The following is a 14,647-nucleotide window of genomic DNA, read 5'->3' as shown; positions in this document are numbered from 1 at the left end:
CCTCTTGGATCATAGTACATTTTTTCCTGTCATTTTCTGTGTGTTTCCTCTTTTCACCCTCTTTCACACTTTGATTCCATTTATCTTTTTTTCCCCTACACTGTTCTCTACTTTTCCCCCTATATTTTCTCTTTTTAGGGTTTATTTATTATTAGTTATTACTGAGCTAACATGTACGGGCTCCAATCACGAATCAGGGCTTCGCTGTGCTAAGTGCTGTATAAACACATAAAAAGGTCCCTACACCAAAGAATTTACAATCTAAATTACTTTTCTTCAAAATCTGTCATATCAATTCACACACATCCACTCACATCTGCTTGCTCAAACTGAGCAAGATACCTGATTTAAAAAAATTCCAACAGGACTGAACTAAGAAGAGGGGCCTCATTGTCCAAGGGCAACACTGACAAAAGGAGTGAAATACCCTACAAGCTACTGAGAAAGTGAAGCGCACTGGGATCTCTACCAGTGTGATTTCCTTGGACATTTTCTGTAGTTTCCATTTGGGTGGTGTTTGATAAATATTAAGCCTTCTAACTAATAATTCTAATGCCTTCCTTCACTGCTGCTCTAGCCTTGGAAACAGCAGCTTAGTGAAGATGATCTGATTCTTGTTACTGTTTGCCTACAAATTTCACATTAGCAGGGGGAAACCAAAACCAAGGAGTAATGGTCTCAGGTTGCAGTGGGGGAAGTGTAGGTTGGATATTAGGAAATACTATTTCATTAGGAGGATAGTGAAGCACTGGAATGGGTTACTTAGGGAGGTGGTGGAATCTCCATCCTTAGAGGTTTTTAAGGTCAGGCTTGACAAAGCCCTGCTGGGATGATTTAGTTGGTGTTGGTTCTGCTTTGAGCAAGGGGTTGGACTAGATGAACTCCTGAGGTCCCTTCCAACCCCGAGATTCTGTGAAAACAACTTTGATCCACTTTCACTCTGCTGCATCTTGAGAAAGCTACGAACAACAGTCAAAGCACTGCAACTATCAACAAAGTTAGAAAAAGAGCACTAGATTGGTTTACATGCCATTCGCTTTTGAAAAATCAACTTACCCTAGGTGATTAGGAAGTGCTGTCAACTGCTAAATTTTCACTTAAAAAAGTTTACATTTCAAACTCTGCCTATACATGATAATGCTTAAGTATAGTCCTTTTCATAGGCGCTAGAGCCAGCCTTATGGATACCACTAAGGGAAAAATCTCTGGAAACGGTGAAGGCAGTGTGCACACATCTAATGTAGAACAGACACATGCAAGCACTCGAAGAACCACAATTTAAGTAAACCAAGACAGCAGTGACTTGTTTGTACAACTGGGTTAGAAAGTGATTTGCCTTTTAAGTACATTGTTATTTTATAAAATATTATTCTGTACACAAACTATACACAAATTTTTAGTCTGAAAGATTGTGAACTAGAATGGACAAGGATTGTTATGTTGGGAAAAGAACAGCGGTCCTGATCATCCTCTTCTCTCAATAGGTTGAAATAGATTGCTTGCTTAAAACCCTGAAAAAACATTACTCAGACTTCAGAGAATGAGATTTTTGGAAAACAAAATAAAAAACACCATCCCTAAAAAATCACGATCTCATTTTTTCAACATTAGGATCTTTGTCCATTCCAGTTTATCAACGAACATCAGGAATACTAGTTAAACATGACATATACTTTAAAGAATATCAAGGAAACTGTTTACCAGAGGGGAGAGACTTACCCACGCTTTGTCCAAAAGGTATAACCTTTTTCTGGGAAAGACTTTTCCTATGTGTATCTTTAAGATGTTCTGTGGAAGGTGCTTTAAAAAAAAAAAGAGTTTAATATAATTAGATATAACTGATGGAGATAGTGGAATAATTACTAGCTAGGAATGCACTAGTCTGAATGTGCAAGGATACTGTACAACACCACAGGATCAGGAGGACTGGTTACAGAAATTTTTTTGTTAAAGCTGCTATATTTGTTGAAGATGCTATTTTAATCTGAATTCATTATGGTGTTTATAACACTTAAGTTTGGTATCATACATGCATGTTCTGGAGTCATACAGTTATTAGATATAAGCACCACCATCCCCTTGTGGTACATTATTGCTCACATAATTATTCTCAGACTAAGCTATTTGGGCACAAGACACTTTGCTGCTGGGTCCATGAGACTGCAACTGGATTCTAAAGACAAGGAAAAAGCATCTCTCAGTAAAAAGTGTACTTACCAACATCTTCCACTATCAAAATTATTTCATAAATAAAGCATATATAATTGTTTAGTGGTACAAATTACTCTGATATATCTCAGAGTAAACAGTACACTAACTCTGATCTTAGGAAGACAAGCAGTTATGAGTTAACAGGCTTGAGAACTCAATCAAAGGAATGGATTGCAATCCCCTTCCCAAAAGGGGCTGTCAACAAAATGGGTGCAATCAGTGAGAGCACAGGAACACCTAAAATATTTACAGGGTGCAAAGGTTAATTATGTTGTGGCAGCAGCTTAAGTGAAATATGCTGCAGGATATCCAACAGTCATAAGAAAAATCAAGGGAAAAAAAAGACCATCTTTTCCCAGATCTTCCTATTCAGCTTTAGAGTAAGGAAACTTGAGAGAAGGTAAGAGGAAGAATAAGAATCTGAAAATAACTAGACAGCTTCAGGAATTGTGCCAAAGTAGGAAAATCTGTCCTACAGATTTTAGCACAGAACAGTTAACAGAAACCTGGAACCAACAGCAGGAGGCTTTCAACATGCCAATATATGGTTCACATAGGAAAAGACTATTAGCTACTTCTTGTTCTTTGAGATTTGGGTGCAGACATGTATGTCACTAAGGTGTGTATGTGTGTCCAGTGCAGCAAAGAACTTTGCCTTCCAGGACTAGTAGGGATGGTGCTCACACCCTCTGTCCCATATCCCTTCCACATGACAATTTAAGAGCAGCAACACCCAACTCCCCTCAGTTCCTTCTCACAGAAGATCAATATTTGAGACTCCAATGGAGAGGGGATGGAAGGCTGTCGAATACAAGCCTGCGGCCACATCTCAAAAGAACAGTTCTAGTACAGGTAGGTAACTTTTTTCTTTTGACAGGTTTCAGAGTGGTAGCCATGTTTGTCTGTATCAGCAAAACCAACAAGGAGCCTTTGTGGCACCTTAGAGGCTAACAAATTTATCTGGGCATAAGCTTTTGTGGGCTAAAGTCCACTTCATCAGATGCATGGAGTGAAAAATACAGTAAGCAGGTATAAATATACAGTACATGAAAAGATGGGAGTTGCCTTACCAAGTGTGGGGTCAGTGCTAATGAGGCCAATTCAATTAGGGTGGATGTGGCCCATTCCCAACAGTTGACAAGAAGGGGTAAATATCAGAGGAAAATTACTTTTTGTAGTGCTAACAAGGAATTGGCCTCATTAGCAGTGACCCCTCACTTGGTAAGGCAACTCCCATCTTTTCATGGGCTGTATATTTATACCTGCTTACAGGCAAGTCGCATTTTAGGCGCATTTAACATGCAAGAATTCAGCTTTGCGCGGTCAGAAAAACAGGAAAAAAAAGAAAAATTACAATATAAAAACTGCATCTGTAGTGTGGGCGATTTCGCCCACCATTCAACTCAATGAGTGTTTCACTATATGCGGTTTTCGCTTTATGCGCTAGCTGCGGAATGGAACCCCCGTGGAAGATGAGACTTGTCTGTACTGTATTTTTCACTCCATGCATCTGATGAAGTGGGTTTTAGCTCACGAAAGCTTTATGCCCAAATAATTTTGTTAGCCTCTAAGGTGCCACAAAGTTTCCTTGTTTTTTCTTTGACTGGTTGCAAACGTGTATTCTACTCAGGTGACACAAGCCATAGGAGGTAGGGTTTGGAATCTACTTAAAGAATGATTGCAGAACCACCTTCCCTTCCGACAGTTTGCATCTGATCTAGACTCAGCCCTAATAGCATAGCACTTAGTAGAAATATATAGAGAAGACTATGCAGCAATCCTGCAAATATCCAATATTGAAACATCACTGAGGAACGTGATCAAGGTTGCTTGGGTTCTCGTCAAATGATCCCAAAGACTCCGTGGAGGAGTGATATGAGCTAATCCATGAACGGCATAATGCAGACAGTTATCCAACTGGAAATAGCGTATGAGAGACTGCCCGACCCTCCAGGCAATCTGCACAGGAAACAAAAAGTCAAAGGTGATGAAACATAACGGTTCAGTCCTTACCAAATAAAACACCACGTATTTGCTCACATCTAACGTACGAAGGTGCTGCTCATCTGTGCTTGAATGCAGCTTAAGAATAACACAGACTAGTATAGTATGTGGTTACGGTGGTTTAGCGGTTCTACATTCGATAAAAATTCTGTATGCAACCTTAGGGTCACTGTGTCTTTGAAAATTGCATATATGGGGGATTTGCCATAAAGACTTGCAGCTCATTCATTCGCCTTGCAATTGTTATAGCAACAAGAAAGGCGATCTTTTGGCTCAGATGAGACAGAGAACAGGTTGTCAGGGGCTCAGAGATCCCATAAGGGTAGCCAGCACAGTGCTCAAGTCCCACAAAGTAACCACCTCTTTCAACCAGCCCAGAAGAGGACAAAAGGCACAACCTTGCATGGTGGAATATGTAAGTGCATGTGGCCACATGTCCTAACAATTTCAGGTATATACAGATCATAGTTGAAAGGTGAGAGCATAAGGACAGACACAGATGATGAACTGCTTAAAATTGCTCATTCAGCAGAAACACTCTTGAACTTGCAGTCCAGTAGGGTCCCACCACACTCCACTTTTTGAGCTGGTATTAATGTTGAGTTTCCCTTGTTTAAAATCAGGCCCAGATAATCAAAGAGACAATGTGATTTGGACACAACAGAAGACTTGTTCTCTGGACCTGCTCACTAACCCAATCATCCAGCTATGGAAAGACAAACTTCTCTGAGATTCGGTGTCACTACAGTCATGCATTTGGTAAACACACATGGAGCCAAAGAAGCCACAAGGGAACACTGTGCACTGATTATGCTGACCTGCCACACAAATCTCAGAAACTTCCAGTGGCTCAGGAAAATCACCAACTGAAAGTAAGTGTCCTCAAGACGGAGGACAGCAAACTAGTCATGATTCAAAGCAGAGAGAATAGTATCCAGGGTAACCATGCAGAAACTCGTGTATTTGATGTACTTGTTGAGACTGCAGAGATCAAGGATAGGTCTCACCACATTCTAGGACTTGGGGGTTCAGGAAATAACAGGAGTACAATCCCTTCCCCAGATTCTGCAGGAGAACTTCCTCTATAGCTGCCGAAGCACAGAGTGTGAACCTACTGAAGGAGCGGTACCTCGTGAAAGGAATCCCTGAAAAGGGACAGGGTAGGAGGGTGAGATGGGGGAAATGGACAGAAATCAGATGGCATAACCCACTCCCACAGTGCTTAGCACCCAATTCGTCCACGGTTATTGTTTCCAAGACAAGCCCATCTCCAAACTCTGGAGATAGAGTCAGGAACTCCATGACTGGAATGCTGATCTCAATACACAAGTCAAAATGACTGCATGCTTGAAGCTGGTAGAGGATGGACTGGCTGGTTAATACTGGACCAAGAAGGCCTCCTCCTCTGTGACTTATGTCCTTTCCTGTAGACATCTTGCTGCCTAGTGTGGCAGGATGACTGCTGGAAGCATCACTGCAGGCAGTATTTCTGCTTTTGTTGACGACCTCCAGAATGACATCTCTTTGTGGCTGGGGAATAAACTCCCAGTTAACACAATCTACCATGGGAGACCTTAAAAGAACGTAGGGTTTTCTCAGGTTTTCCCAGAAAATAAAACCCATCCATCCAAAGGTAAATCTTTTATGCTCCATTGAACCTCAGGGGTTATGCCCAAGTTCTGCTGCCACAAGGCTGTAGTTACAATTGATGCCACAATGCTGGAAGAATTAACTGCCATGCTGAGTGCCGACTGCAATGATGTCTTGGCCACTAGATGGCCCTCCACTAGACCACCCTTAAACTCTTCCCTGGAGGATTCTGACAAGTTGTTAGTCAATCTGGACAAAGCTTCCCAATTAAACTGATATTTAGACAACAGTACCTGCAGATTCACAATTCACATTTTTAACAAGGTTGAATAATTTTTTTCTCCCCATCAAATCTAGCCTCATATACTCTGTCCTTAAGCATGGACTTGTATCTCCCCTGCCATAACCTGACGTCTTCTGACACCACACCTAGAGAATTAGAGATGGATGTATGTAGGAGCACTCGAAACCCTGCATAGACATATAATACTGTCTTTTAGTACACTTTGCTGTGGATGATTAAAAAGCTGGTGTATGCCACTAAGTTTTTGTAAGTTTCAAAAGCACTTCTTTTATAGGGACAACTACCCTCACTAGGGCTGATAGCTGGAGGATGTCCACCAGTGTATGGGCATTCTCCTGAACAAACTCCGCCTGAATGTCTAAGGCTGTAGTCATCCATCTCAGGAGATCCTGATAAAACTTAAAATTCTTAAGTACAGGAGAAGAGAAATCTGGCACCACAATCATCCAGTGAAGAGGAAGGGAGCAGGGCCAATGGAGCCTCTTGCGGGAGCACTTGCCCCTGCAAGCACAGTTCAGGCTGAACCATTTCAGAGAGCGCAACCTCAGTCTCTTTCTGCAAAGTAGGTGGCTCAAGAGGGGACACTACAGACAGGATTGGAGACTTTGCCATGGACTGAGGACCAGGACCTTGCCTATCAAAGAATGTCCCAAGGATTCCAAGGAGGCCACAGAGGACAAGGTTAGGGAACTGGTGGTCAGTATACACTCCTATGCCTACTGCAGGAGTGGTGCCAATCTTGGTACCAATGGCAATCCACAGGAGCACTGAAAAAGGTTTGGGACCTGTGCTAGAAAGCAATAGAGAGGGAGAAAATGTCTTCAATCTCATCGAACCCTGGATGTTGTCCGATAGCAACGCAGAAGCCACCCCACATGGAGTAAGCAAACAACCAGCCTCATTTGAATGCCAATATGCATGACACATCAGCAGCGAGGATGGTAGAGTAGTAGACACCTTGAATACCAGAAGAGGCATCGTATTCCCAGTAGACATCAAAACAGATGTAGGTACCAAAGCTGGGCCTGGAACTGATCCTGCAGATGTGTCATCATTGGTGATGAAGACAATATCTGCGCCAACAGGCCCCTCAGTACTGGGGGGGGAAGCAGACCTTAAGTCGGCACTCTGAGCATTGGGCAGTTTGGACAATGGTGCTGATGACAGAGACAACTATGCAACTAAATAAGGTAGCAATAAGGACACAGAAGAAGCAGCCATGGCAACTTAATGGCCCTGAATTACTGAAGAATCAGGAATGGAGAGGCAGAGAAGGTCCGATGCTGCCTGGCAGGCCAATGGCATAGACAGTCAGTGGTGACACCAATGCTGTCAGTACCAGACTCAATGGACATCCCCCATAGATGGTACCGGAATTGATGGTATGAGGCCCAAATAATGTCAACTCTGGACCAGAGAGTGGTTAGATGGCCTAACTCTATCTTGTGTGCCTGAGTTATCATGGTACCAGTCTGCACTCCTCTTAGAAAAAGACGAGGATTCTCTCAGAGCCATGGAATAGCTCTAGTCCAGGCCCAAAGCTGAATTTCTCTCACAGGAGGGAGGAAGAGGGGTTATTCTTATTTGGTCCTCTGATCTTCTGAGACCTTTTCCTCAGAGGACCAAAGAAGAATAATCCCTCTTCCTCCTACGAGAGAAATTCAGCTTTGGGCCTGGAACAACATTTCATGCCAGCTCAGAAGGTCTGTCTGGGACCAGATGATCTGTGGAGGTCCCCGGTGCTGAACCAGCTCTCGTGGCTTGCTCCATAAGGTGCAAATCTCTTGCCACCTGTGTTCTCTTTTTGAACAACTTACAGATAGATAATCTTTCCTTAATATGCCCTTCCCCCAGATGCAATAAGCTCCAAATATGGGGGTCACTATTGGAGATACTGCCTGTTATGTGGGGTGCCTGTTTAAAACCTGGTGAAGGCATCCCAATCTACTTAACTAACTAAACCTAAAAGGTACTACTAGAACTAACTAATTACTAACTATGTACAGTAAAATCCCAGACCACCATCACACAGAAAGTGTGCAGTGAAATACCACACACAAAGCTCCAACTCAAGCCATGGGTACTGAGAAGGAACTGAGGGATGCTGGGGATGGGACTGCCCCTAAATAACCATGGGAAGAACTATGGACCAGAGGACTCGGGTGCCACCCCTACAAGTACTGTGAGGCAAAATTTCCCTGGCTTCAATGCACAGAGCACATGCACACTTAAGTGGAATACACATCTGCAATCACTTGAACTAGGTATCCCCTGAGAGATTTATATCGGTTATTGCTTAAAGTGAGACACTGGCCTGTATGAAGGCCCAGAATAAACTGGGGGGGGGGGGAATGAGGAAGGTCAGGAGGACGCATCTCCAAAAACCAATGACCCATACTTTAAAAGGAGATGACTTTTATCAAGACCAAGGACCCACACTGATCAGAACCTTGAATTGTAAAATTCCAGCTACAGAAAAAGCAACAATAAAAAATGAAGCAAAGGGAGTGCTAAAAGGGCTAGTCTTGATAAACACACTAGTTTAAAAGATATTGTATTCATATGTTCAAATTAACAAATATTAAGCAACTCACTTTCCTGGTCATCTTCCATGATCTCTTCAATTATGACATCAGGACCAGACATCGTTTGAGGTAAAGTCAGAATACTTTTTTGAGGAGGTGTTGTAATTAATTTGTAAAGCTGGACATTTGTCACTTCTGTATGCACATCAAGTTCTTGATGTATACGAGTCTCTGCTTCATTACCTCTGACAAGTGTTGTAAATTTATTCTTTTCTACCGACAAATAATTGTCACAGTTTGATACTTCTCCCTGATTACTGACCATGAGAATGCCTTGTTCATCATTTCCAGGGCAACATCTATTTGGAGAAATATATTAACGTATTCAGATTTTATTTCACAGAAGAATTTTTATTTTAAAAAAATCACGATTCCAGGATAAAATACTGAGACTTTTTCTCAAGAACCAACTTTTTTTTTATTTAAACAAAACCATAAAAAGCAATCTTCCAAAAGTTCAAGATATCCTTAGCATCCATTACAGGTTCAAAACATGGTAAAGCAATGGAGCAATAACTTTAAGACAAAAACAGGGAGGAAATGCTCTTTATGCCAACCACTGATCCCAAAACACATCCCTAATATGCTCAACACAGTCTGACTGCTCCCAAAACTGTGAAAGAGAGATTTAGGCTTTATGTAGCAGAATGCCCCCAAGATCAATTGCTCTTCAGACAGGAACAGACCTTAAAATCTTTACCCCATACAGAAAATCCCTGCTATACTCAGAAAGGTAAGTTATACTTATTTTTCCTCATTGTTGAATCTAGCAGTGAAGAGTTTATGTTCACAATGTTCTTTCCTAAAATGCTCAGAATAATAGTAATACAAAGGCTTGGAAAGATTCTATTTTTATGGTTAAATGTGGTAAATGTCAATTTCACCATACACAAACCTAGGAAAAATATTTCCATTGATGATAATTGAAATTTACAATGCTGCTTGAGAACTTATTGGAGTTTTATTTAATATATACTTTGTATATTTTGACATGTGAGTTGTCAATTTGTTTCAACAGTCATGAAGCTTTACACTTTTTAAAATCTCAGTGTTTACTGTCTGACCCTTCCCTATTTCTGACATACCCTTACAATTTCCTGTAACTGGAAAAATTAAATAAAAAATCTAAAACAATGCTTAAAAATAAGTATTGCTATTACCTGTCAAAATTATAAATAAATTTAATTCTGCCAAACCTAGCAATACATATTAAACAAGTGGAAGAAAAAAGTGTTAGATTATTTACTCCAACTCTACATCAGAAGATTTTTTCTAGAACATATATTTGAAACGTCTGCCCAATCTAGTTATAAATGTCTTAGAAATAGAGTTGCTACTATTTTCCTTAAGAGATTATTCTTCATTCTGCCCTGTTACCACTAGGAACTTGTCCCAATTCCTGCAATCAACGGCTTGGCCCCCATATAACTGCACCGTATATAAGTGTGGAAAAGGAAAAATCACATTTTACACATAAGCACATTATCTTGATTTCAAGCAGAAGTAAAGTTTCAACTGTGCAAATTGTAGTTTTCATGGTTTATACTTGGTGTCTGCACTAGTTATGTATCAAAGCTGGCTGGAATAGAGTCAAATTCCCAGTGCAGGTAAGACCTGATACTCCTGGGATAACTAGGCAGGACAGGGACCTGACAGATGGAATTTTCCCTACATTCAAATATTTTTCTTTTCTTTAGTTCATCCATTTATTCCTGCTGTGATACTTAAACCATTCTTCCTTCCACGTGCTGTTTACACCCTTCAAACATTTTCTCCTCACCTACCTTCACACCAGCACACATGCTCAACCTATACTAGTACACATTTGATACTTTTTATTATTTCCTCAAAAGCTAATTCCTTCCTTAATCACTGTTGCTTTTCTTTTTACTCCCTCCATCATCTTTCTGGTGTTGAGGTGCCAGGAACAAAACTCGCCCACCTCAACAAGTAGAAAACTTGATGTGACAGGCAATAACTGGGATAGCCCAAGTAGAAAGAGGAAGTAGAGCACTCACTGGGGTCACAAGGGTGGCCACTCCCCCTTTGAAGGCTTTATCCACTCACTGGCCAGCTGGGGAGGAAGGGAGCTAACTGGTCCCTCACTCTCCTCCTTCACAAATTTAATCCCTAGCCCAGGATACATGGAGCCTTTTTTTGCTCTATTTCAGCAGCCCTACATCCTCCCCCTATAACTGTAGTTTCACAGCTGTGTCTTGCAGAAGTTGCAGGTCTGACCAATCATCTACTTTGGGGTCAAGAAATATTTTTTCTTTCCATTGGGGCCATATTAGCATAGCATAGCATTTTCCCCTGCTTTGCAGCATCTTGGAGGCACAATTAGGTTACACAGGAATAGGATTTCATAATCTGTGGTAGTATTCAGTAGGAATGTTAATTTTGTCACAACTTGTGGCTGGATTCTATTGCAATTTAAAAGAATGGTTCCCACAAGGCCAGGGATTTTGCTAATGGGCCTTGTGCTTGGGGGGAGGAGTGGTAGGGACGAGGTCCTTACCTTTTAGTACCATGTCCTCCTTCCCTGGGTGGGGGAGTAGTAGGATTCAGATGAGCAAACTGAGTCTGAATCCTACTACTGATTTAGTTGGCGTTGGTCCTGCTTTGAGCAGGGGGTTGGACTAGATGACCTCCTGAGGTCTCTTCTAACCTTAATCTTCTATGATTCTATGAGTCTTAGGGGTAGACTGAGTAGAGTCTACCCTAGGTTACGGGTTATATGGTAGAACCCCTGTAACCCCACACTGGAGCCATTTAAAATGCCTACTATGAGAAAATATGGTTGATAGGACATGAAGCACCACTCCTCATGCTTCATTTAATACTGTTGCAGCCTACCAATTAAAATCGATCCCTTCATCTGTCTTCTTTCGCAGCCATGTCCAGATCAAATGAATGCAGCATTACAGGGTAGGTTTCAAAAAGATTTACAGAGGGCTACTGTCTCTGATGCTATGTCTATTCTGGCTGCTCCAAGCCCTACTCCTGAGGGAATTCTGAGCCACAGCACAATGCAGAATTTTGCAGAAATTAATGTTGTACATGCAGAATGGGCTGCAATGCTGCTAACTGCTACTAGAGACCACTGGACTCAACAGAACTCAGCTCGCACATAGAAGACACTGCTGGGGGGAGGGAGAGAGAGCTAGAAGGTTCCTGGCAGCTGCAATTCCCAGCATGCCCTGAGGGAAGGAGAGGGCAGCATGCAGGAAACTCCATCCAAGCCTGGGACCCAGCATCAGGCTGTCTCTCCTTCTGGATCCCTGGGCTTTGGGGTGTGTGTGTCTGGGCTGGGGGTGCCTGATTGGGCTCTAGGGAAGAGGGGATATGGATATCTGTGTAAGGGGGGGCCTGGTGGCTGGGTCTAGGGGAAGAGGGTGCGGGTGTATTGGCTGGGAAGAGGGGGGGCATGGCTGGGCTCTGAAGGAGGATGGGTTGTGGGTGTCTGGCTCCCCAGCTAGGCTCTGGGCGAAGAAAGGGGCAGAGAAACAGGAACTGGGTTGTCAAAGGGTTTATTTAACTCTTTACTCCTGCGGAAAATTGTGTATGTCTATATATTGTTATAGACATACTTGCTGATAGGTATTTTGAAATACATTACCAAAATATTTGAAACTGGTGTGATTATGTGGTGTTATTTTGACAAATAAAAATGCAGAATTTTGTAGAATTTTAAAATACTGTGCACAGAATTTTTAATTTTTTGGTGCAGAATGCTCCCAGAGTAAAGCCATGTATACTATGCTATATACCAGGGGTAGGCAACCTATGGCACAGGTGCCAAAGGTGGCACACGATTTCAGTTGCACTCACGCTGCCCGGGTCCTGGCCACTGGTTCGGGGGCCTCCGCATTTTAATTTAAATTTTAAATGAAGCTTCTTAAACCTTTTAAAAACCTTATTTAACTTTACATACAACAATAGTTTAGTTATATATTATAGACTTATAGAAAGAGACCTTTAAAAATGTTAAAATGTATTACCGGCATGCGAAACCTTAAATTAGAGCGAATAAATGAAGACTCAGCACATCATTTCTGAAAGGTTGCCGACCCCTGCCATATACATTCATCCTCCATGTCTATTAACATCACTACTCTTCAAGTTTCTATCTCCAAGCATATCAGGGTTTTTTCTTGGTGTACTGAATTTTTCCAAATTGAATCTAAGTTTGTTTTCCCTACCTATGGACATAATATGCCATCAGTTTTTAAACAAAACTATTCACTGATTTCAATGGATAGTTCGGTAGGGTGATATGGCCTACATTCCTAGCCTCTCTAGGTCCCTCTGTAGAGTTTCCCTCGCCTCACCAGAGTTTGCAACATTTCCCAAATATTACCTACGTTAGAATGCTCTATGGCCCTCTTTTTCAGACTATTAATGAAGGCAGTGATGGATCCACATACTGGCACCTGTGGCACTCCACTACAAACAGTCCATCAATTTGATATACTATAAATCATCATAATTTACAGTCATTTATCAAAACCTGTTTGAGCAAGTGAAAGCAAAGAGGCTCAATGAAATAGAAACAGTAGCTGTTTTCCAATAAGAAAATGTGCCAGTTATGTTTAACCTATATTGATTTTCTGTTACCTCATAATCAGACTTTATCCTCAAAAGTTGTATTACTGAATATTTTAGTATTTGCTATTAACTTTGAGTAAATGTAAACCCAATTGTAGAGTAATTTTCATTTACTGGAAGTACCGACATCCCAATTATTCCACCCCTTTCCATCACTTGAGGTTGGTATACTGTTAAGCATAAAGAAATCCCAATGGTAAAGGCACCTTATACCAATATACCCAATGGTACTCAATCCTCCAATAAGTAGTTTTAACCTATACTGAAGTCCTGCTTCTTATCTGACAGAAAGAAACAAGACAGAAAGAAATACTGACTTAAGATCTCTTGCTACAGCTGTACATTCTAGTTTTAAAAATCAGTAAGCATACATGTAGACCTTTGCTATAGGTGTCTAAATTGCTCAGCGGTAAGAAAATTGCATAAATCACTGCATTAGTTTTCTTTATTAAAAAAAAACACTTACTTTGTAGGTACTTCCAATTCAATCTTCCCCATATTTTTGAACATAGAGGTAATTTCATCACAGTTCATGAGAAATCTAGAGTAAAAGAAGAATGGTATCAGGGAGGTCACCCAAAGGTTTAAGTCAGTCTCACAATGCACAAATACTACATTAACTAATTAGTGAAGTCCTATAGGGTCTGAAGAAATGTGAAGAAACAGAGGTCAATTCAGTTTTCCATTCCTCCAGTTTTAGTCATTGGTAATTTTCTTGGCTAACACACTGATGATAGCTCTCTAATGGTAGACTTGACTGCTCATTTACCTCTACATTAATATATTATGCGGTATAATCTGATTTCCCAGCATTCCTTCACTACTTCTGCATCTATTTAGTGAGTTTCTATATTAATGCCTCACACTGTTCCACAAATAATCCTTAGGGTAGTGAAAATATAAATTATATTTTCCAATAACAACCCTCAGGAACTAAAGTATACTCAAAGCCCAAGCACTTAATCTTTTTGTTTCTGGCTTACATCAAAATTAAGCCTCTATTTCCACCTCCTGCCAAATCAAGATGGACAAATTAATTCAGGAAAAAAATCTCAAAGTTCTTTTATATTTAATTTTTTGGCCAGTCTAAGAGCTCTCAAAATCTGATTCCTATCATATAGCAAGAAGTAGGCTAACAAAACTATAAATAAAGATTTCTGACTATTCTCTTGATCAAGAGAGGGACAGCAGCACCCAAATAAAGATTCTACAGTCAGAACTCTGGCTCTGAAGCTGTACCAGCTTTAAATTGGACTTGTGTATTATTTGCTTTCATTTCTGTAAGAAACTTCATGGTCAGGGGCCACTGAGATTTCATCTTGAGCAGCTCTTCTGGGAGCCCAGC

At 41.0% G+C, this 14,647-nt stretch overlaps 1 protein-coding gene across 1 annotated transcript in view; it reads right to left on the bottom strand.

Moving 5' to 3' along the window:
• The window catches only part of RNF17 (ring finger protein 17), a 215,496-nt gene that overhangs the window by 134,261 nt on the left and 66,588 nt on the right, over nt 1-14,647 (bottom strand). The window contains exons 12-14 of the mRNA XM_030561299.1: nt 13,769-13,843; nt 8,704-8,993; nt 1,720-1,800 (exon numbers count right to left, since the gene is read on the bottom strand). Coding sequence (XP_030417159.1) covers nt 1,720-1,800; nt 8,704-8,993; nt 13,769-13,843 — 446 coding nt within the window. The remainder of the gene's footprint in view (nt 1-1,719; nt 1,801-8,703; nt 8,994-13,768; nt 13,844-14,647) is intronic.

Source organism: Gopherus evgoodei, chromosome 1, assembly GCF_007399415.2.
Source record: "Gopherus evgoodei ecotype Sinaloan lineage chromosome 1, rGopEvg1_v1.p, whole genome shotgun sequence".
Classification (NCBI taxonomy): domain Eukaryota; kingdom Metazoa; phylum Chordata; order Testudines; family Testudinidae; genus Gopherus; species Gopherus evgoodei.
This window is presented reverse-complemented; position numbering and strand designations above follow the sequence as displayed.